The following is a 22404-nucleotide window of genomic DNA, read 5'->3' as shown; positions in this document are numbered from 1 at the left end:
GACCTGGTTGTAATACTCCCTTGATGTCATCAAAACCTCACAAATAGCTTGAATATCTTGGATCTGCTCCTCTCTATAATCCATCAATTAAGATGTTTCTCAAAGTTTTTCTTGTGATTATCAAACCTTATGGGTTGGGATAAACAGAGGAAAACATGTATACTACAGATTTTCTTCTGAACACAATAATTTCTCTTGAAAAAAGGCAACGTCAAGTGACATGTTCAGAGTTCAGAGAATACAGTATATGAGGGCCCAAAGTTTATACAAAACAAATTTTGTTTTAATAAGTTTTATGGCAAATATATCTGAGCCAGAAAACATTTTGTTTTCATTTATTAAGCTTGCCTCCATAAGTAAAGCAAAGGAATTGAGTGTATAGTGACCAGGCCCCACTTCTCTAGCTGGAACACAGGCTCCAGTGAGAAGTGGTTCCTCTCTCTGGGAGAGAGGATAGGAGTGAGAAGAATATATTCGAAGACTGACCTCTAAGGTAGATGTTGGCATTTCAGTCATTTTGGTGCACAGTCTTCCATGAACAATCCTGTTCCTCTGGTTTTCCCTGAGACTGAGACAGGGATCCACAGAGCTCAGCCATGGGACTAAAAGGATCATGAAAACTGTCATCATAAGCTACCCCTCCCTAGAAAGGAAGCATGCCTGAACTTTCTGTCCTGGGGCCATCTCTATCTTTCTCTCTCTTTTTAAGTACTTCCAATAAATAGTCCTCATTTTCTTTAAGAACCCAGTGTTACAGAATGCGTATTTCAGCCAAACCATTCTAGTGAGTTAGCAAAAACTGAAAGAGGAAAGAAGGTCTACAAATATTGTCAGTTAGCCCAGAAGTGATCCTGAAACAGGCTCTTAAGAACTATCCCATCAATTTGTTTTTCTCATCACACTTAGCAAGAAAATGGTGGTTAAACGCAATCTGAGAACAACCACCAATGGAATAAGAGAAGCCAGGTTTTCAGAACAGAGGTGCCAAATTATGACCAGAGTGAAGTGGTCTCCCCCCCTTTTTTTTTTCCAGTCTGAAAATTTCTAAATTTTCAACAAATACTGTATTAAACAATACTATATTAAAGATTAGTTTCAGTAAGTCTGAAAAAATTGGGCTAGTTTTTGTCTTCATAAACTCAGCAATAAAAGGCAGCTTTGATTTCTCCTTATATAGCATATGATTAATTTCTATCTAAAATACCTAACGAAGAAACAATCAAATAATGAATTTTTAAAAATCACCTTGGATGAAATGGTAGACTCTTCCTGATCAGTATTTTTGCACTTTTCTCCTGTATCTTGTTCTGCTGATGTATTTTCTGAACTTCCTGATGAAATTAATTGCCTCCTTCCTTGCTGTGTTGTGTTTAGTTGGGTTTTATCTTTGCAGATTTCTTCTTTTCCACTTCCCTGGATTACATTACCTTAAACACACATAAAGAAAAAGAAGAAAATTATCTTCTGTATCTTCAAATGTCAATAATCTATACCAAAAAAAGAAAAAAGAAAAAGGATTCGAGACCAGCCTGGCCAACATGGTGAAACCCGGTCTCTACTGAAAATACAAAAGATATCCAGGTACGGTGGTGTGCACCTGTAGTCCCAGCTACTTAGGAAGCAGAAGCGTGAGAATCAGTTGAACTCAGGAGGTGGAGGTTGCAATGAGCCAAGATCACACCACTGCACTCCAATCTGGGTGACAGAGTGAGCCTCTGTCTTAAAAGAAAAAAAAAATGCTAACTTGGAAACACTTATGTGCAAATCTCAGAAAGTATTAAGCAGTAAAATGGCTAAGAGCTCCAGGCCTGCATTCTACCAGGCTGAGATGCAAATGGGGACTCCATCCCTTAACTATTTCATCTCACCTTTCTGAACTTTGGTTTCATCATCTGGGTAATGGGAATTATAATTCATGGAATTATTAGGAGAAGTAAATGAAGTAAGATATGTAAACTATCTAGCAGAGTACTTGATACATGTTATTTTTTTTTAATTGTAGAACTGAATTTCTCTAACAGAAAATCTGACTTATAGCTATCCAATGAACTTTACATATACTACTTATTTTTTTTTATTATACTTAAAAGTTCTAGGGTACATGTGTACAACATGCAGGTTTGTTACATATGTATACATGTGCCATGTTGGTGTGCTGCACCCATTAGCTCGTCATTTACATTAGGTATATCTCCTAATGCTATCCCTCCCCACCCCCACCAAAATAGGACCCGGTGTGTGATGATCCCCTTCCTGTGTCCAAGTGATCTCATTGTTCAATTCCCACCTATGAGTGAGAACATGCAGAATTTGGTTTTCTGTTCTTGCGATAGTTTGCTAAGAATGATGGTTTCCAGCTGCATCCATGTCCCTACAAAGGACACGAACTCACCGTTTTTTATGGCTGCATAGTATTCCATGGTATATATGTGCCACATTTTCTTAATCCAGTCTGTCACTGATGGACATCTGGGCTGAGTCCAAGTCTTTGCTACTGTACATATACTACTTATTAAACCCTAACATCTACAGTGAGGAATTAAACTTAAGCTCTTTTTTTTTTTTTTTTTAAATGAAATAGAGTCTTGCTCTATCACCCAGGCTGGAGTGCAGTGGCACGATCTCAGCTCACTGCAACCTTCGCCTCCCTGGTTCAAGCAATTCTCCTGCCTCAGCCTCCCGAGTAGCTGGGATTACAGGTGCGCACTACCCTACACCTGGCTAAATTTTGTATTTTTAGTAGAGACAGGGTTTCATCATGTTGGCAAGGCTGGTCTTGAACTCCTCACCTCAGGTGATCCGCCTGTCTCAGCCTCCCAAAGTGCTGGGATTACAGGCAAACCCAAAATAACCCAAACAGGGAAGTGACTTCTACAGACTTTGCCGATGAAGTAAATAAATCTCAATAACAATGGATATTGTATCCCATAAAATACTTACCCAAAGTTTAATGCAGTTGGCAAACCTAAGTCACTATCACATTTTTTTTTTTTTTTTGAGACGGAGTCTCGCTCTGTCGCCCAGGCTGGAGTGCAGTGGCCGGATCTCAGCTCACTGCAAGCTGCGCCTCCCGGGTTTACGCCATTCTCCTGCCTCAGCCTCCCGATTAGCTGGGACTACAGGCGCCCGCCACCTCGCCCGGCTAGTTTTTTTTGTATTTTTAGTAGAGACGGGGTTTCACCATGTTAGCCAGGATGGTCTCGATCTCCTGACCTTGTGATCCACCCGTCTCAGCCTCCCAAAGTGCTGGGATTACAGGCTTGAGCCACCGCGCCCGGCCTACATTTTGTTAACAAATTCATATTGTCCAAGGCAAATTGTCCTTCTCCTCTACTTGCGAACGATGTCTTCATGAAGGCATAAACTTTACATGCCTTGTTCACCGTACCTCCCTTGTCTCCAGTACCTTCAACTGTGCCTAGCACAAAACTGATGCTCAATAAATATTTCTGACTAAATGAATTTTGAACATAAACAATTTGTCCAAAGATTTCCTTAAGAGCCAGGATATAGGTATGTAAAGCAATCTGTAGTCATTATTCTAATGTTCTAAAGCAGGGATTAGCAAACTTTTTCTGTAAAAAGCCAGAAAGTAAACAGATTAAGCTCTGTAGGCCATACAGTGTCTGTCAGTACTACCCAACTCTGTCTTTGTAACATGAAAGCAGTCACAGACAATGCACATACGGTTGACCATGGTCATGTTTCAATAAACTTTATTTACAAAAACACGCAGTGGGCCAAATTTGGCCCATCGGCTGTAGTTTGCTTAGTCCAGTTCTAAAGGACATTCAAGTAGCCTAAAATAACATTCCCTCATTCAGTTCAGGAAAGAAATGCCAATAGAATACTGTCCATATTATCAAACAGGAATATCAATTGAACCAATATAAAAATAATACATTTATCAAATGAAACTGAGGAATAAACTATTATAATAACTAAATTTTAACTAAATTATTTAAACATTCATCAAGAATCTAAATTAGAAAATAGTTCATATCATTTTTGGAAACTGTCATAAACAGGACTTAATAGGACTGTGTAGCTTGGTACAACAAATGACCAAATGCTGTAACAGTTACGAATTAAACCAAGTGACATACTGAACTAGTGGTATTGCTGATTATGCTAAGAACTAAAGTAAATTAAACAAGACACAGCTTCTACACAAATGGTAGTTTATATATTCCAAGTGTCACACATGTACCCAAAATTCTAAATTAAAAAATATATATATTTAAAATAGTTCTTCAAAACTCCAAATTCTTTACTACAAACCGCCTCTAGGGACTAGAGCTAATTTTTTTTTTTCCTGCACGAGAAGCCATTTTGGTATTATTAAAATGCTCTTCACGAAGAGTGTATAAAAAACGAATAGCTTAAAATGGCTAACAACAGTCTTTATATCTGGTATGGCAAATATTCTTCTGAAATCCAAAATAGGTACAGTCAAGTGATAGAAATATAAAAGAAATTAACTATTAATACAAAACAGCTTGATTTTAACTATTACCAAAGGCACTTATATGAGCTCTTACACTAATACTACATGAACGATAGCTCAATTATATATATATATATATATATATATATATATATATATGTATCATTAAAAATACATCCATCCAATCTTACCCTTTAGAGGAACTACTCCCAAACAGCTAGATTAACTATTGCATGTGTATACTTCTCAATTTTTTCCTGTGTTTAAGCAAATATATCTACAAATACATATGCATAAACATATACAGGACTAAAAGTACAAATGTTATTATTTCTGTGGTTTAAATACCTAGGATTGCAATTTCTGGATCAAAGTGTATTGTATATTTAAAAATTTAAGAGATACAAGTGATTTTGAAAGGCTGTACTAATTTATACCTCCACAAGTAGTGTTCCATAATACTCCTTTCTGCCAACAGTGGATATTATCAATTGCTTAAATGTTGATAAGTTAATGAACAAAAAATACTAAGCAAAAAGAACAAATCTGGAGGCATCACATTACCCGATTTCAAACTATACTACAAGGCTACAGCCAGCAAAATAGTATGGTACTGGTGTAAAAACAGGCACATAGACCAATGGAACAGAATAGAGAACCCAGAAATAAAGCCAAATAATTACAGTCAACTGATCTTTGACACAGCAAACAGAAATACAAAGTAGGGAAAGGACACCCTATTCAAATGGTGCTGGGATAATTTGCAAGTCACATGTAAAAGAATGAAACTGGATCCTCATCTCTCACCTTATACAAAAATCAACTCAATATGGATTAAAGACTTAAATTTAAGACTGGAAACTATAAAAATTCTAGAAGATAACATCAGAAAAACCCTTCTAGACATTGGCTTAGGAAAAGACTTCATAACCAAGAACCCAAAAGTGAATGCAATAAAAACAAAGATAAATAGATAGGACTTAATTAAACTAAAAAGCTTCTGCACAGCAAAAGATAATCAGCAGAGTAAACAGACAACTCACAGAGTGGGAAAAAATCTTTGCAAACTATGCATCTGACAAAGGACTAATACCCAGAATCTACAAGAAAAAACAAATTAGCAAGAAAAAAACAAATAATCCCATCAAAAAGTGGGCTAAGGATATGAATAAACAATTCTCAAAAGAAGATATACAAATGGACAACAAACACATGAAAAAATGCTCAACATCACTAATTATCAGGAAAATGTAAAGCAAAACCACAGTGCGATATCACCTTACTCCTGCAAGAATGGCCATAATTTAAAAATCAAAAACATAATAGATGTCGGTGTGGATGTGGTAAAAAGGGAACACTTTTACACTGCTGGTGGGAATGTAAACTAGTGCAATCACTATGGAAAACAGTGTGGAGATTCCTTAAACAACTAAAAGTAGATCTACCATTTGATCTAGCAATCCACTACCGGGTGTCTACCCAGAAGAAAAGAAGTCATTATATGAAAAAGACACCTGCACATACACTTTTATAGCAGCACAATTTGCCATTGCAAAAACATGGAACCAGCCCAAATGCCCATCAATCAATGAGTGGATAAAGAAATTTATATATATCTATATCTATCTATCTATCTATATATATAATCACATAATAGCACTTGTTAAATGAAAAAAAATTAGGGTGGTATTTGATAAATGGCACAAAGTAATAGCCTATGTTTTAAATTAGACTTCATGTTCACAACTAAAAACAACTAGGCTAAGCTATACATTTACACAACCTCTATCTCCATAGAAATAGTTTATAGTTTTTCTTCAGAAAAACTTTCAAATTCTGTTTACTGTTTTCTTGAAAGTCAGCATTAGTAGAAACAAAAACCTACCTCCACTGATTGCTGGTACTGAAAGGTTTTGATCACTTAAACGTTCTGCTAACATCCAAGCTGGAAGGATTCTTTTCCTCTCGGCAAGGATTCGCTGCTGCTTACTGAAGTCTCTATTTTCACCTAGGAAAGACTAAAAAGGCACCTATAAATTACTAAAAATAATCACGTCTTTAATGAATTTGCAAAATATTTGCTTTGCAGAATACTACCATTAAAATACCCATATGCAACTGTAGACTGAGTTCATCAAATTTCTTGAACAAAGAAATTATTTCTATTAGTTTAAATGTTGGATTACTGCCATATTCTCTAGAGCTTAACTTAAAATCAGCAAAAGTAGATAAATGCTAGCAATATTATCATAATAGGCCTAATTTCAGTTGTCTTTCCTGCCTTCATCATAATTTGAAGAACATATTATAAATGGATGAGATCTCAAATTTCTCACCACACTATTTGTGGGAGTCATCTGGGTCTTGGCTATTTCTGTGCTTCCTTCCAGTTGTGAGGCACCAGTAGTCTCATGAGGTAAATTAATCACGGGGGATTTTGGTGTTTCATTCAATATATTATCTTCATCAAGCATTTGACTGTTTCTATAAGATAAAATAGAAACTTGTCTTTAATTTTAACACTCTTCTGCTGCCTTAGAACTACATCTAAGTTATGTCCCTTTTCTCAGACTTAGCAAAAACAAAAAAGCAAATTATAGTATATTAGAATAAAATATATAGACTAGAATATGTTCTTTATTTCCTACCTGCTGTATTGCCATAAAATACATCAATCTTTCCAAATCATGGGCCTAGAAACCACAATTATTTTTGAGATGTGTGTCAGCCATCTTTCTTAAGGCATAAGAGCTCTTTATTTAATATTTGTCCAGATGGTCCACAAAAATTAAGATCACTACCCAGCCTCTAGAGAGAAAATGTAAACTGCAAGGGCATCAGCTAAGCTAGTTAGATGCTTGGAGAAAAAAATAAATAAAATTCTGAGTTTAAGTTGACACACTGCTACTGAAGTTCAGGGAAGTATTAAAGAGCTACTTATGAAATATCCCCAAACTTGTAGTGTAGCTGCAAGCTAAATGTTCTGGAACAGGAACATCCATGGTCACATGTGGGACATGCCAGCAGAACCAATTACCTCATACTCCTGCAATATGCAGTAAGATCATCCAAAGTTGTTGGGTTATTATTACTTACGTATGCATAGACATGATCCAACAAATTTGTCTTTTTGAAAATTTGAAACTACAGATGAAATACTACTCAGAAATAACAAGGAGTGAACTTCTGATGTGTGCAAGAATATAGATGAATCCCAAAGGCATTTTGCTAAGTGAAAGAAGTCAGACACAAAAGGTATATTGTATTACTCCATTTATATGACATCATGAAAGGTAAAGCTAGAGTGACAGAAATCATATTAATGGTTGCCAGGGATTAGGGGTGGAGTGAAGGGACAGACTACCAAGAGCCATGAGAGAACATCTGGGGAAATGGAAATGTTCTATATCTCACTCTAGTAGTATTTTAAATGACTATATTGTCATTTTTAGTGCACTGAATTGCACATTTAAAAGGGATGAATTCTACTGTGTGTAAATTGTCCTCATTAAATGTGAATTTTTAAAAACTAAAGACATAAGATTTTAGAAGTGTGTCTAGCTGAGAAGAGTCTAATTAACCATTTGTTTTGTTTGTTCATTTTAGTATTTCTTATACGGGAATAATCTCCTTCAAAGGCAGTCTTCAATTTCAATGGCAAGAATTAGCCAAAAGAGCAAATTTACTTAGAGTAAATTACTATGCAGCATCACATTTTTTGTTCATTCAGTCAATATTTTTAAAACTTCTACTGTGTGTCAGACACTGCGCCAGGTGCTGGAAACATATCTTGGAAATGTCTGATTGTCCTATCTATGAAAGTTCACTCCACTACAATACCCAGACCCATTTTACTCGTAGGTTACAGATGTACTTCCAAATTATAATTTTTTTCAAGTTTTCTTAATATTTAACATGAAAAACATTAATAAACATTCAAGAGTAGTGATGATTTTTCACAATTTATAGTATTAGGAATTAAGTAACATCGTCAATTCCATTTCTAGTTTATTTTCTATTCTGGCATAAGTCTGAGATGAATTCATACACACTCTATAGTCCATATGTAATTTGTATTAATAGTTACCCACAATAAATGTAATAACAAAAAAATCTCAGAACAAAATTCTCTTTAACATTTCATTCAAAAAAGTACAAGCACAAATTATTCTATTACACATTTATTTAAATATCGAACACTGTCACTGTGATATATATTTTTATTTTATCTTCAAATACTTGTATGAGTAATCAACTATCACAGGATTTATAAAGTATCATTACAGAATATTTTAAATAAAAAATTAAAACTTGGAAAGTTAAATGCAGTCTAATAAAGGTAATAGAGTTATCCTTTTTTATAATCACTTTATTGAAAAATAATCCATATAGCCATAAGATTCATCCTGTTAAAGTGTACTATCCACTGGTTATTAGTATGTTAACAGAGTTGTGCAACCATCACCAATATTTAATTTTAGAACATATTCATCACCTCAAAAAGAAATTCCATATGCATTAGCAGTCTCTTCCCATTGCCTCTTCCTCCTGCTCCTGGCAACCATTAATCTACCTTCTGTCTCTATAGATTCGCATTTTCTAGATATTTCATATAAATGAAATACAGTATGTGGTCTTTCATGTCTAGCTTTTTCACTTAGCATAATGTTTCAAGATTCATCTGTGTTGTAGCATATGTAAATATTTCATTCCTCTTTATGGTCAAATAATATTCTACTGTATGACTACACAATACTTGTTTATCTCAACAGTTGTTGGACAGCTGAGTTATTTCCACTTTTTGGCTATTATGAATAATGCTGCTGTGAACACAGATGTACAAGTTTTTATGTGGGTACAGGTTTTCAATTCTTTTGGGTATATACATAGGAGTGGAAATACTTAGCCACATAGTAATTCCATGTTTAAACTTTTGAGGAACTGCCAGAATATGTTCCAAAAAGGCTATACCATTTTATAATCCCACCACAATGTATAATAGTTCAGTTTCTTCACAACCTCACCAACACTTGTTATTATATTTTTGATTATAGCTTTCCTAGTAGAGGCGAAGTGGTATCTCATTGAGGTTTTAATTTGCATTTCCCTGTGACTAATGATGTTGAACATTTTTTCATGTTCTATTGACCATTTGTATACCTTCTTTGGAAAAATGTCTATTCAAATCAGTTATGCATTTTAAAATTGGGTTGTTTGCCTTTGCATTGTTGAGAATTCTTTAGATATTCTGAATGTTAAGTCTGTTATATGTGATTTACAAACATTTTCTCCCATTCTGTGGTTGTTTTTTCACTTTCTTAACTGTGTCCTTAGAAGCACAGAACTTTTAAGTGTAATGAAGTCCAATTTACCTACTTTTTCTTTGTTTGCTTGTGTTTCTGGTGTTATAACCATTGCCTAATGCAAGGTCACAAAGATTTATACCTGTTTTTTTCTAAGAGTTTTATAGTTTTAGTACTTATATTTAGGCCTCTGATCCATTTTAAATTAATTTTTATATAGTGAGCAGCAAGAGTCCAACTTCATTCTTTTGCATGTGGATATCCAATTGTCCCAGCATCATTTGTTGAAAAGACTATTATTTCCCCCATTTAATTGTCTTGACACCTTTGTCAAAAACCAACTGGCCCTAAATGTGGGGGTTTAATTCTGGACCCTCAATTCTATTTCCTTGATCTATACGTCTTTCTTTACACCAGGACTGTCCTGATTACTGTAGATTCATAGTAGGTTTTGAAATCAAGAAGTGTGAACCCTCCGACTCTTTTCTTCTTTTCTGAGATTGTTTTGGCAATTAAGTTATTCTTAAGTCTTTCAAATATATTCCAAATTTTGTTTAAATATGTTATGCATTTTCATATCTTTAATATAAAATATGCTACTATTATGAATGAGCTGGATCTAAAAATACATTTTAAATAATCATAAATGAATTCAGAACTTGCATGTTATCATACTATCATGACATTTTCATTAATGTTTTATTGTTTCTTCAATATCAGTGATTAAAATTAGTATTTACAAGGAATCTACGTACTTAGATTTTCAACAATTTGAAAAAAAAGTAATGACATATAGCAAAGGATTTACTTTACTTTCCTCATAAGTGTCTTAAAATAAATAATCTCCCTAGAGTGAAAATGTCATACTTCCTCATCAGCAATGAAACTCAGCTATGAAAACAAAATGTTATACTTATCACATTATCACTCAATTTAATATCTTCAGATATTTCATTAATGCATTCAAAAAACCAACACTTACTAAACACCCACTATTGGGGAGGAAGAATTAATATTAGTGCTTCTAAGTGAAATGTGCTATAATTGAATTTACTAAAATATAAAACCAACTATTCTCTTTCTTATTTGGTTTTCTCTTTGACTTCTCAAAAAAGCATGGGTTTTGGTACTCCTGGCAGAATAATTTCACAGATACATATGTAGAGAAAAGAGTGAAAAATGAACAAACTAGAACTGACATGTATAGACTTAAACGTTCCTTCAAAATAGGTAATGAGTAGGACTAGTTATACAGAATCTAAATACTATATAAAAAACATTTTAATGTGAGTAAAAGGAAAAACTAAAGAAATGACAAGCTTTTCTATGGTTGGTTTGTGGTTCAGATCCCTCTCTTAAATTCACACTGGTTGGAAGAAAAGAATTATGGCAAGGGAGTCCTAACAACTTCTACAAAGCATATAAACTTTTTTTCTATTCTTTTTTAATGTCTTAAATATTTAAACATGCAAAAATACAGAGAATATATGTAGTCTATCTACATATCTATGAATATAAATACTTGTGTATCCACCACCCCAATAGAAACATTTTCTCATATTTGCTCCAGATTAATTACAAATACAATTCAAGCCCTCTCCATACCAGCCTCAATCTTGCTCCTTTCCCTCCCATTCCTTCTCCAAAAGTAAACATTAACCTGAATTTGATGCTTATTATTCCCATGCATGTCTTTATACTTTCATTATTTGTACGTATGCATCCATTATTTTATAGAAATTATGTATGTTTTATATGTTCATAACCTTTTTGATTTTTTTACTTCAACATTATGGTAGGGAGATTTATCCATGTTTTAACCTGAACTCTCTCTGAGTTCATTCTCGTTCATATAATTATAGGACTACACCAAATTTATTTAGCCTTTCTGCAGGTGTTTTCACAATTCAAATGAGTGCTATAGTAAACATTCTCATACAGCAGGGGGTAGTTGGTAAGAGCATCAACTCTGGAAACAGCTGGCTTGAGTTTGGATCCCACCTCTGCCATGTATTAAGCTGTGACCTTGGGCAAGTCTTAATCCTCTGTGTCCCAATTTCTTCATCTGTCATATAGGGATATTAACAATATTTAGTCCTCATAGACATTATTATGAAGAACAAAAAGTTCATACATGTAAAGCTTGTACAACAGTAAGCAGTGTTTTTATGCGGTTGACCCTGCAAAACAGAGCTAGTTCAAAAAACGGGAAAATCCCAACGATATCAAGAAACGTCTAAAAGTGTATTTCAATGCTTCCTATCTAATATATATCTAATACCACTTCCCCTTGCTAGCAGACAGTGGACTCTCCCTCTCTGGAAATCAGGCAGCTGCCTCCCCTGGGGTAGACATCTCTCATGATGATACTCAAATTCAAGATCTGCCCCCACCTTCCCTCATGGCTTCTAGTCTAATAACCAGGGTTACCTCATCATTACCTGACTACAGAAGTACTGTCCTTGCTTCAATAGGAAACTAAATACTCATTAAAAAGCTACAGGACCTAGCTACTGGCAGAAACCACAAGAATGTGCCTGTAATGGTGTGACATAGTAAGAAACGCATATTTTGGTCTTCATTTCTGGTTCCTGGCTAGAGCTCCAAAACAAATGAAAGGAGCATCTTTTGTTATTCACAATATACCCCTTTAAACCACACCTGAATGTATGTTAATGAGGTGACTTTTGGAAAGCCTCTAAGGATGAAGGGCTAGTTGTTAGGAAAACCAATCATGATTAGAGGGTAGGAACTCCCAGCCTCACCACCAGGGAGGGAAGAGTGGCTGGAGATTGACTTAATCACATTGGCCAATGATTTACTCAATCATGCCTTTGTAATGAAGCCTCCATAAAAACCCAAAAAGACAAAGTTCAGAGGACTTCCAGGTTGGTGAACAAGAACGTGTCCATGTGCTGGGACAGTGGTGTACCCCAACACTCCACTGGAACAGAAGCTCTTGTGCTGGGGACCCTTCCAGACCTCACCCTATGTATCTCTTCATCTGGCTGTTAATTTGGATTCTGTAATATAGCACTTGTAATAAATCAGTAATCTAGTAAGTAAACTGTTCCTGAGTTCTGTGAGCCCTTCTAGCAAATGACAGAACCCAAGGTTTAAATAGCCTGAGAAAAGTACAGTGCTGTGAAAGTGAGTTTATTTTCAGTTTCATCAATATGAAAAAATACAAAATTCACTAATCCCATAACCTGATATATTTAAAGTGTGACACTGGCCTTAAAGACACTGGTCTTTCATACTAAGGGAATAAGCTAATTTGAATCAATATAAATGAAATTTAAATAGACATATAATAGTTTAAATACGTTATCAGGCAATGATCATACTGTGTTTCATAAGGATGCACATTTTCCTAATTTTTGAAAAAATTATGTAATTCTATTATGAAAGTTTATTGTAACAAAAAAAATCAGTTCTTTACATGTCTCATTTCAACAGCTAGTTTAAAATAGCATGCTTCATACATGTATGATAAGAGAAAAAGACATGCATTTTAATGTAGTAAGCAATGGTTAATGAATTTCATTTAACTAAAAAGCAACTTCTTGACATTTTTTTCCACTTACATTTAAGCATTTTTAGATATAACTTATATATGAAATGCACATATCTGAAGTGTGAAATTTGATTAGTTTTGACAAATGCATACACCCACATAATCTGCTCCCTTAACAAGACACAGAATATGTCCATATTTGTTTAAAAGCTGAAACAAAGTCAAACAAAAAGTTCCTTTGTCGCTTCTTACTAGTCAATCCCCTTGGAAACAACCATTGATTAAATTTCTCTTTAACAGATTAGTTTACTTATTACAGAATTTAATATAAATGTAATCATATAATAGACACTGTTTTGTGACTTGCTTTTCTTTTTGGTAGATTCCTCAGGATTTTCTAAATACACAATCATGTCATCTGCAAATAAACACAGTTTTACTTCTTCCTTTCAAATCTGATATATTTTATTTTTGTTGTATTCCCAATCTTAGGGGGAGAACTTTCAACATTTCACTAATAGGTTTTTTGTAGGAAAAAAGTTTCCTTCTTTTCCTTGTTTTCTCAAAAATTTTAAAAATCATGAACAGGTGTTGAATTTTGTCAAAATTATTTTTGAGCATCTATTAAAATGACAGTTCTTTAGTCTGTTATGGTGAATTGCTTTGATTTTTATATGATAAACTAACCTTGTATCCCTTGGACAAGCCCCACCTGGTAATAGAGTATTATCCTTTTCACATATTGCTGGATTTGATTTGTAAATACTTTATTATGAGGAATATTGATCCGTAGTTTTGAGGGTTTTTTGTAAAATCTTATCTGATTTTAGTATCTAAATTATAGAAGCTTCCTAAAATGAGCTGGGAAGTATATCCTCTTCTATTTTTTGAGAAAAAAGAATAATATTGGCAATATTTCTTCCTTGTAAGTTTAACAGAATTCATTAGTGAAGATCCTTATGGGAAATACTTAAATTATGAATTCAATTTTTTAAATAAATATAGAATTCATCAGATTTCTATTTTTCCTGAATCCGTTTTGTTTTTTAAGAAATGTACCCATTCATTTCAACTGCCAAATTCATTGGCATAAAGTTTTACATAATATTTCCTCATTACTCTTCTAAGGTCTGTAGTATCAGTAATGATATCCCCTCTTCTACTGTTGATATTGATAATTTGTGTTTTCTCACTTTTTTCTCGGTAAGCCTTACTACAGTTTCATCAATTTTATTAATCTTTTCACCAAACCAGCCCATAGCTTTACTGATTTTCTTTTTGTTCATTTTCTATTTCACTGACTTCTAGTTCTTACTTTTTTTCTATTTTCTTTGGGATTAATTTGCTTTTTGTCTATCCTCCCAAAGTAGAAGCACAGATCACTGGTTTTATAGATTTCTTCTCTTCTAATACAGGCATTCGACTATAAACTTCCCCCTAAGGGCCAATTTAGCTGCATCTCACAAATTTTTATGCTGTTTTCAATATCACTCTGTTCAAAATGTTTTCCAATTTCCCTATGACTTCTCTTTGACCCAAGGGTAATTTAGAAATGTGTTATTTAATTTCAAAATATTTGTATATTTGTGTAGCTATTTTTAATGATTTCTGAATACCACTGCTATCAGAGAACATACTCCGCATAATTCTGTCCATCTACTTCTATAAGTCTAGTTTATGCATTCTATAATTTAAAAGCTGAAATGAAGCCAAGTGATCTTCTAATGAAACTAAAAAACCTAGTGTATGAATTTTAACTGTAAGTCAGACATCAGTATATTTATTCTAATACCTCATTTCCTCAGTTTCTCTGTTCTATAGTTTCTGCTATTTTTATAAGACAGAGGAGTTAGACAAGTGTAAGTTGGAAGTTAATACCTTAATAAAATTCAAAAAGGTAAAAAAATGAAGAAAAGGTAGTCAATTTCAAATTAACTATATTGAATACTGTTAGATGGAAAATACATTCTGAATATGATGGTAAAAGACACCACCTATGGGAGCAACTGCTATCAAGGCATAGTAAGTTTCCAAAGTCAAATGTTTTCTAGAAATAGATACACATGTGCGTGTGCACAAAACACACATACATGCACATGCCCGCACACACACACGTACACACACATTACACACCTACTCTATCTCCAGTTTAATGGTTTCTACTGGTTCCTACCAAAGGATTTGTGATGGCTGAGGAATTAGATTAAAAATAACATTCTTACTCTCATTTCATCAAGACTTACCTTAAGGTACATTCCATTTCCACTTCAGAGGGTATAGAGAGAACGCGGAAAATGTATTTGTCAACTAACAAAGAAAAACTATCTCCAGGATTCAAATAGCACCATAGATTTGTCTTCAATGGTAAGAGCTGACTCTTCTCTGAAGACTGATAAAAACACGGATTTGTGTGTATCTAACAAATTAAAAAAGAATATAATTAAATGTTAAAAAAATATAATACAATAATGTTGTAACTCAAAATTATGACAAAAATACAATTAAATATGAATTCACAACTTTGGTATCAAAACAATTTAAGCATAAACTTAGACTTAAAAGTTTAATAAATCTAACTCTTATGAGTACCATAATTATTATTTATATATAAAAGAGAAAAGAAGCTATGGTATACCTCCCATTTCTCCAGGAATCAAAGAAAAAAAGCAAAGTTATCAACTAACTGGTTAAAAGAGTCTTCTATTTTGCTTAATAGAGACAACTGGACATCACAAGAAGAAACATGAAAAATAATTCTTAGTATGGAAAAACTGAGTCCCCCAACTTCCATATCCAAAACGCACTAATTTCCTGACAATGGCTAGTTTCCTTACCATTTATTTTCTCCTACTAATTTCTTACTACAATTAAAAAAGAAGAAACTACAATGCTATGGTTTGAATGTGTCCCCCAAAGTCCATTTGTTGGAAACTCCAACCCTAAGGCAACAGTGCTGACAAGTAGGACCTTTAACATGTAGGTCATAAGGGAAATGTCCTCATGAATGGATGGATTAATGACATTATCACAAGAGTGGATTCATTATCTCGGGAGCAAGTTTGCTATCTCAAGAGCGAGTCTGTCATAAATGCAAGTTTGGCCCTCTCTTGCTTACTCTCTCATGCATGCTCTCTCTCCATGTAATGCCTTCCACCACGTTATGATGCAGCAAAAAGGCTCTCACCAGATGTGGCCCCGGCATTTTAGACTTCGCAGGTTCCAGAACGGTGAGCCAAATAAATGTCTGTTCATTATAAATTACCCAGCCTCGGGTATTCTGTTATTGCAGCACAAAATGAACTAAGACATATGGGAAGGAAGATTCTAATCAAATCTCTCAGACAAACAACATGGCTTTCTTTCTACCTCCTGAAAGAGGAATCGCCTTATTTGTTTAGATGAAACTCCCACTATGAAGATCATCCACATTCAAATCAAAGTAGTAAACAGATCTCAAAGTTAGAACTATTGCAATATCCACTATTTTAAATTATGTTTGCCACTATTTCCATGTTAGCAAAGATAACAAGAGTTGCTTCAAAAAACAAAAAAGACCTATTATAAGGTGCCTTAAAAATTCTAACCAGATTCAAGCTAAAATTGGCCATTTCCATAAGTCAAATAGTCTTTTTGTCATCAATATCACTGGGTTTTTAAAATAAATAAGCTTTAGGATATGACAAGGTAATCTACATAGTGCAGATCTTTGTGTGTGTGTGTGTTTTTTTTTTAAAGCACAATCTTATATAGAGCACCTATCTCTATTACCCTTCCTTCTATCTATTTCATCAGTTTAAATGAGACTTTTTCTGGAGATATCACAGCAAAGTAATTACCACCCTGGGAATGGACATATGCTGAGCAATAACAACAACAAAAAAGACACATTTGAAGCTAGAATGAATATAATCCACCTGGTTCTGACCATTCAATTTCATGAGAATCTGGCCATACATTATATTTCTATCCTTTAAATCTGTGTTACAAGAAAGCAGTAAAATAAAACTCGGAGATAAAGAGCAGAGGTAGAAATTTAAAACAGAGATGACACAAATTTGGTCGGCCATTATTTTATTAGTCAAACTATACATAAGATTGCATAAGAATGGAGATGCAGTATGATTTATGCAATATTATATTCCTAAAAAGTGTAGTGAATGTTTGATTTTTAAATTCAAGTTATAATTTTAACAATGTTTACAAATCTTTCACCATGCTAACAGCCACTCCTAATTTCTCTCTCTCAAAGCTGTCCTCTGGCTCTTGGCAGGTTAAGCTTTTGAGTGCAACAAGCACATGACAAATCCACAGGATCTAAGCTTGTGTCCACTGCTGAACTTGGGAATCGTGCCCTGTATTCCTCAACCTTTTGGGCAAAGGCTCCCTTTCCTTGAGTATGTCATGGTCATCAGAGTCAGGAATGTTGAACTAACAAGAGAAGCAAGAGTCAGAACAGGAATCCACACAGCTTTGGTCTGAACTCTGAATATTCTTTAAGTGAGGCTTGCTTCTGATTATAGGCTAAGGCCATATTTTTATTCATGAGCATTAAAAAAATTCAGATGAGTCTCTAAACAACGTTAAATACTGACATAGTCCCAAACTTACAAAGGCTAGGATGTTAAATACAATGGCATAAAATTGTAAGAGTGGAAAAGGTAAAATGCTTAAGGAAACTACATTTCTTTACAAAGGTATCACAAACCCAAAGATAATGCAATATTCTGTTTGAGTATATTTTCCTCAGTGGAAAGCACTTAATATTTAAATTATAGTTGGTTAAACATTGGTAGTCAGCAAATCCAGCCACAAAGAAAGTGAACCCATGACTACGGTCCATGATCATCTTTTCCTTTTCCTAAAACTGTTCATACAGGAGATTCCAAAATGAAGAATAAAAATGACATTAAAGTCTAATGTTTGATCCTCTAACGTAAACCTAAATTCACATTACTCACTGAATAAGTTAAAAAATCAATGTCAAACTACGATATGCTCCAACTAAAATGCTACACATACATGAAGTCCAAAAGGTAGTTTTTAAAAAGTTACAAAGTATACAAAATCTAACAATATTAATAAACAAAAAGGAAGATTACACACCAAAAAATTAGGAATGAAAACAATGACATAATTACATAAAAAATAAAAGTTTTGAAAAATAACAGAATACTGTAAATACTTTATAGCAATACATTTGTAAATATGGCCAAAATAGACAATTACCTAATAACACCAAGTAGATTTTTTTAAAGTATGTTTACGTGTATGTATGTGCAGCCTGTTTGAAAGTATTTAATTTTTTTTTCTTTTTTTGAGACAGAGTCTTACTCTGTTACCCAGGCTGGAGCGCAGTGGCGTGATCTCTACTCACTGCAACCTCTGATTCCAGGTTCATGCAATTCTCGTGCCACAGCCCCCTGAGCAGCTGGGACTACAGGCGCCCGCCACCACAACTGGCTAATTTTTGTATTTTTAGTAGAGATGGGGTTTCACCACTTTGGCCAGGCTGGTCTCAAACTCCTGGCCTCAAGTGATCTACCTGCCTTGGCCTCCCAAAGTGCTGGGAATACAAGCATGAGCCACTGCACCTGGCTTAAGAGTATTTAATTATTATAGAAAGGAGATTGAATTGGACTTGTAATATTTCAAAAGTACAATCAATAATTAAAAATCTTTTCAATCCCTGCCAAAACCCCTTTTTCTGAATATTCAAACTTTTCTTGATACCACAAAAGTGTTAAGGATCCCCAACTGCTTCATGAGACAAGTTTAACTTTGATTCTAAAAGCAAACAAGGGCAGAAAAATATTGGCAAACCCAACCTCACTGTGATTAAAAGATATAACTACCTACACGAGAGACGTAATGTTGGTGTGTGCCTTTTAACAAATTCATGAGATTATAAATTCAAACTTCAATAGGTTATGCTATAACTTTAGAAGTGGTGCAAAGGATGCATTATCCCTGCAAAAAATGGAACTAAAATACAAATCAATTTCCTACAGCTTTCTCTTAGAGTTATCATTAAATATTAAAGAATGATAGATGTATACCCCCCAAAAGCACCTTAATTTCAGTGTTTTTTTTTAAATTTGGATAGCTTTTTTTTTACAACAAAATAAGTTGAGGAAGGCTATTATTATAGGATTTTCTAGATATTTCACAAGTACACTTTTAATTTCAAGAGAAGAAAAACAATCTCAATTCAAGAACTTTGTGCAATAAAAAAAACCACAAGCACCCAAAGATGTATATATTGAGGGTCAATAACAAAAGGCAAAAAAGAAAAACTACAACTTATATGTAGTTATAGAGCTACTGCCTCAATCATCCAAGACCCCAAGTGAGTAAGATTTTATTAAAATGAAATAAAAGCACCGACAGCTATGAATTTACCCTGAGGGCATAACCAATCACTGGTGATACAGTCATTTACAAAGAACATCATCATCAGTTTGCTTTTGTAATGTCTTTTCTCTCTGCTGATACTAGGCTGTAGATTAAATTTAAATGACATATAAAAAAGCTAACATCCTCTCCTCATGAGCTAGCATCATCTCCTCATGCACCATTTCCAAGAACTGCTGGAGAGCTACAGCATTTTTTGTAGGAGACATATTAGAGGGAAAAAGGCAGAAAGTCATTCAATGTAAAAGTACAAATTAGTAATTGCCCTAATTGCATTGAACTCTCCTTGTCAAAGCTATTTTTTTATTTGGTGGTAAGTTTAGATTTCCAAGTTAAAGAAAAGCAGAAAAACATTTAATCACTTAAATATAATTTGGGGTATGCAGTATACAGATGGGATCATCATAACAAAACATTTGCTATATTCATTTATGTAATTTTACAAATATTTTTAACTAAAATTTCCCTCTTGACATTTCATTACACTTGTATAGATACCTTGCTTTAGTAGATCAAAGAATTTGTGACTGATGAGGGAACAGAGAATAAGTGATATTTAACAAACATTAAGATAAAATGAATGAACTAGAAGTCACTTGTCCATCTCATTCTGATTTTCAAGATCTTTAAACTTCCACTAACAATTAAAATCAGTGTTAGAAATTCTCTAAATGTCTTTAAATTGCACCTTGTGGACAGTGCAGCTACAATAAGCTGCTAAATAAACACATCAATCTATTTCAAGATAATGGGCATTTTATTGAAACTATATTAATATAAACAAGGTTATTAGCTAGTCAGGTTTCTAAGGTGCAACTCAAGTCTTTAGCCCATTTTTCTACTGGATTCTTTATTTTTTTCTCATTGATTAAAGGCATCTGTCATATGTTTTGGATAGCACTCCTGATATAGCTCGGATATGTGTCACTGGCCAAATCTCATGGTGAACTGCAATCCACAATGCTGGAAGTGGAGCCTGGCAGGAGGTGCTTGGATTATAGGGGCCGATGCCTCATGGCTTGGTGCTGTCTTAAAGATAATGAGTTCTCATGAGATGTGGTCATTTAACTAATACAGAGCGGCAACTCCCACTCTATATTAGTCTGTTTTCACCTAAGACTGGGTAATTTACTAAAAACAACAATAACAAGAGGTTTAATTGACCCACAGTTCTGTAGCCTGTACAGACAGCATGGCTGGGGAGGCCTCAGGAAACTTTCAATCAAGGTGGAAGGCAAAGGGGAAGCAGGCAAATACTATATCGCTGGAGTAGGAGAAAGAGAGAGAAGGGAGAGGTGCTACAAACTTTTAAACAACCAGATCTTGTGAGAACTCACTCACTATCATGAGAACAGCAAGGGGGAAATCCAATGCCACCATGATCTAATCACCTCCCACCAGGCCACTCCTCCAACACTGGAGATTACAATTCAATGCAAGATTTGGGCAGGAACACAAATCCAAACCATATCACCCTCCTACTCTCTCTTGCTTGCTCCTGCTTTCAACATGTGATGTGCTGGTTCTCCCTTTGCCTTTTTCCGTGATTGTAACCTTCCTGAGGCCTCCCTAGAATCCGAGCAGATGCTGGCACCATGCTTCATTTCATGTAAAGCCTGCAAAACTGTGAGCCAGTTAAACCTCTTTTTATAAATTACCCAGTCTCAGTTTATAGCAACACAAGAATGGCCTAATACAGAAAATTGGGACTGGAATTGGGGCATTGCTACAAAGATACCTAAAAGTGTGGAAGTGACTTCAGAACTGCCTAACAGGCAGCAGTTAGAAGAGTTTGGAAGGCTGCGAAGAAGACAGGAAGATGAGAGAAAGTTTGGAATTTCTTAGAGATTGGTTAAATGACCAAATGATCAGCAAATTTGTGACCAAAATGCTGATAGTGATATGGACAATGAAGTCCAGGCTAAGGAGGTCTCAGATGGAAATGAGGAACTTATTGGGAACTAGAACAAAGGTCAAGTACGTTATGCCTTAACAGAGACCTTGGCTGCATTTGGTTCATGTCCTAGGGATCTGTGGAAGTCTTACCTACAGAAAGATGATTTAGGGAATCTAGTAGAGGAAACCTCTAAGCAGCAAAGTGTTCAAGAAGTGGCCTGGTTGCTTCTAACAACCTGCACTCAAATGCATAAGCAAAGAAATGACTTAAAGTTGCAACACATATTTAAATAGGAAGCAGAGTGCAAAAGCTTGATAAATTTGTAGCCTAGCCATGTGGCAGAGAAATAAAAAGCTTTTTCAGGAGAAGGATTCAAGGAGGCTGTGAAGCAACCACTTGCTAGAGATATGTGCACAACTAAAAAAAAAGTCAGGCTAGGCACGGTGGCTCACGCCTGTAATCCCAGTACTTTGGGAGGCCAAGGCGGGTGGATTACCTGAGGTCAGGAGTTCAAGACCAGGCTGGTTAACATGGCGAAACCCCATCTCCACAAAAACTACAAAAAAATTAGCTGGGCATGGTGGCATGTGACTGTAATCCCAGCTACTTGGGAGGCTGAGGCAGGAGAACTGCTTGAACCCAGGAGGCGGAGGTTGCAGTGAGCTGAGATCATGCAACTACACTCCAGCTTGGGCGACAGAGCAAGCCTCCATCTCAAAAAACAAACAAACAAGTTATAATATGCAAGAAAATGGAGAAAAGGCCTCAAATGCATTTCAGAGACCTTCATGGCAACCCCTCTTATGACAGGCCCAGAGGCCTATGAGAG

The 22404-nt window shown here is 34.8% G+C and overlaps 1 protein-coding gene across 2 annotated transcripts in view; it reads right to left on the bottom strand.

Moving 5' to 3' along the window:
• The window catches only part of LOC105465189 (aprataxin and PNKP like factor), a 94741-nt gene that overhangs the window by 43547 nt on the left and 28790 nt on the right, over positions 1–22404 (bottom strand). For both annotated transcript variants that reach the window (XM_011713463.2, XM_011713462.2), the window contains exons 3-6: positions 15511–15683; positions 6784–6931; positions 6333–6465; positions 1246–1427 (exon numbers count right to left, since the gene is read on the bottom strand). In XM_011713463.2, coding sequence (XP_011711765.2) covers positions 1246–1427; positions 6333–6465; positions 6784–6931; positions 15511–15683 — 636 coding nt within the window. The remainder of the gene's footprint in view (positions 1–1245; positions 1428–6332; positions 6466–6783; positions 6932–15510; positions 15684–22404) is intronic.

The sequence above is a fragment of the Macaca nemestrina genome, chromosome 13, assembly GCF_043159975.1.
Source record: "Macaca nemestrina isolate mMacNem1 chromosome 13, mMacNem.hap1, whole genome shotgun sequence".
NCBI classification, from domain to species: Eukaryota; Metazoa; Chordata; class Mammalia; order Primates; family Cercopithecidae; genus Macaca; species Macaca nemestrina.
This window is presented reverse-complemented; position numbering and strand designations above follow the sequence as displayed.